This window comes from Gavialis gangeticus, unplaced genomic scaffold (assembly GCF_001723915.1).
Source record: "Gavialis gangeticus isolate Ggan-Ray unplaced genomic scaffold, GavGan_comp1, whole genome shotgun sequence".
Lineage (NCBI taxonomy): Eukaryota > Metazoa > Chordata > Crocodylia > Gavialidae > Gavialis > Gavialis gangeticus.
This window is the reverse complement of record NW_017729034.1, coordinates 31,554,641-31,558,385: the sequence shown is the minus strand read 5'-3', so window position 1 is coordinate 31,558,385 and position 3,745 is coordinate 31,554,641. Positions and strand designations below refer to the sequence as shown.

Below are 3,745 nucleotides of genomic sequence, written 5' to 3'. Positions count from 1 at the left end.
CCGCCCTGCAGCAACCGCCGAACAGCTCCGACACGCGCGAGTCCATCCCGCCCCTACCCCGGTCCCGGCCCGCAACGCACTGCACTGCCCGGCCCGCCCGGGCACCGGCCCTGGCCCTGGCGTCAGAAACAACCGCGGGGCATCACGGGACACCGAGTCCTCAACACCCCCCCCGCCAGACTACACCTCCCAGCATGCCCCGCGCGGCCCACGGCCGCCACCGCTCCCGGCAGGCCCCGCGGGAGCAGCAGTGACCAGAGTGCCTCTCTGAGGCAGCGGCTCCGGCAGGCCTACAGTTCCCAGCATGCCCCAGGCACGCAGGCCGCCTGTAGGGCGGCGCCGGCTGTTCCAGGGATCTGATGGGAGGTGTAGCCCCGGAGTGGAAGGAAGCAGGCTGGCTCTAGCTGGCCTCTTGCCCGCTTGCCCGGCCACTCAGGCTCCCGGGAGGTGGGAGTAGGCTTGGGGTGGCAGAGCAATGCTGTACACTGTGCAAGCACACCCGCACCTCAGGCCGTGCACGCATTCCACAGCTTCAGGTATCCAGGTTGTAGCCCTATTAATCTAGAGGAAAAAGCAATCAGGACTCGTAGTAGAGATGATATCTTTTATTAGACCAACAACATTTTTGCAATTACAGATTTTTTTCCCCGCAAAAATCTTGTTGGTCTAATAAAGGATATCATCTCTACTACAAGTCCTGATTGCTTTCTTCCACAGCTTCAGACACATTCATGGCCGTGTGGAAATACAGAGGGACACGGCTCAGGCAGACCCTGGATACAGGCACTTCATGGTTACGAGAGGGTTGCATGCTCCAGGTGAGAGGTTTGGGGCCAAGAATGTCCTGGCATCTCTTCCAACCCTTGCCTCTGCCACTGACTCACAGCAGGGCCTCAGTCATACCACTTGGCCTGGCTACTGCTTGGATTGAATTTCAGCAGATCTCATTTTTTCAGCTGCCAAACAGGAAGGACAAGTATCTGCTGTCCTGGTGATACTTTTTTAATTGCTGTTTGCACAGCGCTTCTCGGGGCGTTGCTGACAGGACTAGAAATGGTCTCACACAACCACACAGGAGCTACTGAACTACAGCTCCCATCAGGCTGTGACACTTGGACCTGTTCCTTTTCCCCCCTCTTTTTACCTTGAAGATCATGCCCAATGATCTTGGGAGGGATGCTTTGTTTGCAAACACAGCTGACTGCAACCACACCCTCTCACTGCAGTTTTGCTCCTCTTCCTCCTCCTCCTCCTCCTTCAGGATTGATCTATTAAGGTTGGTGGTAACCTGTCTGCCCCCGGAAGGAAGATCAGCAGTCTCCACCCCTGTCTTGGCACAGCTCAAGTGGGGTCATTGGTTGCGTGCAACAGCAGCCTAGGCATAAAAATGGCATGTCACTCTCATGGCTGCAACATTCCAGCTGTATCTTGTAAGATACTAGCACCATAATTGCCACAACTAATTAAAATAATGGGAGGGATAAAAGAAGAGACAATGAGAGGACTCTCAGTACGTAGCAGGAAGATCCATGCATAGCTAAGAGATGGCTGCAGAATCCAGCAGTCCTGCCTAGATCCTCTCATCCTTAGCCACATTGCTACACATGGATTTTAAGTCTCACAACATATTTTTATAGGCAGGAGCATAGGTGCCAAATTTATTTTTGCTAGGGTCGGGGGCGCTAAGATGATGGACATCTGATGGTGAAAAGTTTTATGCATTTCAGGTGACAGACTTCTTCATGAGGGGGGCCGGGGGGGGGGCCTCGGGCCCCCACATGCTTAGCACCAGGCCAGGAGTCCATATAAGACCTGAAAACACCCCAGTGAAAGCCATATAATACAATCCTAGTCTCTGCTTGTGTTTCTTCACCCACTGAATCTAGGCGTAATGACTTAGTCCAATACCTTTTAACCCTGGCATGAACAAAAACTGCATTTGGCCACACCACAGATCAAGGCAAAAGGTGGTGAGTAGGATGACCATATGTCTCATTTTAGCTGGGACAGTCCCAGATTTCAGGGGCTGGTCCTGACTGGCTGTTGAGAAACCAGTGTCCCAAAAACACAGGGGCTTGGGACACAGTCTGGGCAGGAGTCGGGGTGGCATGGAGTGATTTACAGGCAGGCAGGCAGTCATTGCTGGCATGGTGACCCACCCCTGCCAACTTGTGAAAGCACGAGGAGGGGCGATTTCCCAGATGATGTCCGGCATTTCCTTATGGTCAGTCTAGTTAGGGGGTCTCACTAAGCACAGCAAGCGACGTCCACAATGACATCTTTTCTGCAGACAACTTTGTACCTGAAGAGTAGCCTGGTGAAAGATTCAGAGCCAGTGTTGTTTTGGTCTGTGACCTGCAATATCTTAGAGGGTGCAAGTGCAGCATCCTCTAACCTACCATTTGCTTTTTTTGTTTTGCTTTTTAAATGTCCATGTCCACTCGGCAGCTCCTCTAAGGCCCCTGCTACATATTACCTATATTACACAATAAACAGGTGAATCACACAATACATTCACACTGGCCTTTGCACTTAAGGCAGGCTGTAAGCGCAAAGGACTTATCACACCATTAACATGAATTGTGCCACAAATGTCAACTAGCCACACATGCAAAATCATTACCACTGGATAAGCATGACTCCGGTTATAAAAAGGAGCCAACAAGCTCTACAGTTAGTGCTTGGAAATGCGTCACCACTCTGTTAGGCATCTGCTACCGGTTGGAATGAGAGCTGGACAGCAACCGGCATGGACTAGGGGCCCATTTCCAAGCACTAATTGGATGGCTGGCTCCTTCTGCAGCCGGAGGGTCATTTTTCTCACAAGCTAATGACTTGGCACCAGAGGCACTGAGCATGAGGGCCACGGGCTGTGGACCCCTGGGGAAAAGGGCTGAAATGTGTAAAACTTTCCACAAGTCTATCCTCTTTGGCCTACCCCAGCATTGCCAACGCTCATGATTTTTGGCATTGCATTCAGAAAGGTGAAAAACGGGCTCTTTCTTTTACGGACATTTATATATATGGCTAAAAGAAAGAGCTCCGTTTTTCACATTCCTGAAGCATCAATTTTAAGAACAAGGTCAAAAACCCTGAGAGTTGGCAATCCTGCCACCCCCTGTGAAAATAAAAGTCAGTGCCTATGCTTGGCACGTGTGGCTGGTCTACACCTACTTGGCGCTTGACCAAGCAATAAACATCACGTCTACCGGGACGCCGGAGCTGGCTTCTTTCCGGCTTTCATTAGAGCCCCGCGGGGCCGCGACAGCCCGGAACGTCACCGTCGCGTCACTAGAACGCTCCGCCCCCGCGGCCGGCAAAGACCCCGCCCCCCGGGCCCGCAACCGGGCCCTGACGCTATCCCCCGCACCAAGATGGCGGCTGCCCACTGCTTTCCGACGGGAAGCGGAAGGGCCGCGGCTCCCATGATGCCTCGGGGCGGCGGCCATTCAAATCGGGGGCCTGGGCTGGTGGTGGGGTAGGGAATGGCGATGCCGGGCAGGGCGGGGCGGGCCCGTGACGGCGACGTCTCCCTGCCCCTTGCGGGCGAGCCGGGCCCGGTGTCGGTGGTGTTCCCGGGTGCGGTGACGCGCGAGGGCTGCTGCCGCTTTGCCTGCGAGCTGCTCAAGCACGTGCTGCACCAGCGCCACCAGCTGCCCCTGCCCTACGAGCAGCTGGCCCACTTCTGCTCCCGCGCCGCGCCGCCGCCCCCCCCGTCGGTGAGTGTCCCCCGCCCCCCTACCAA

At 54.6% G+C, this 3,745-nt stretch overlaps 1 protein-coding gene across 1 annotated transcript in view; it reads left to right on the top strand.

Annotated features, from left to right (window-relative positions):
- Positions 1 to 3,485: 3,485 nt before the first annotated feature.
- MAD2L1BP (MAD2L1 binding protein) overlaps positions 3,486 to 3,745 on the top strand; it is a 5,097-nt gene continuing 4,837 nt past the window's right edge. Inside the window, exon 1 of the mRNA XM_019527358.1 lies at positions 3,486 to 3,719. Coding sequence (XP_019382903.1) covers positions 3,486 to 3,719 — 234 coding nt within the window. The remainder of the gene's footprint in view (positions 3,720 to 3,745) is intronic.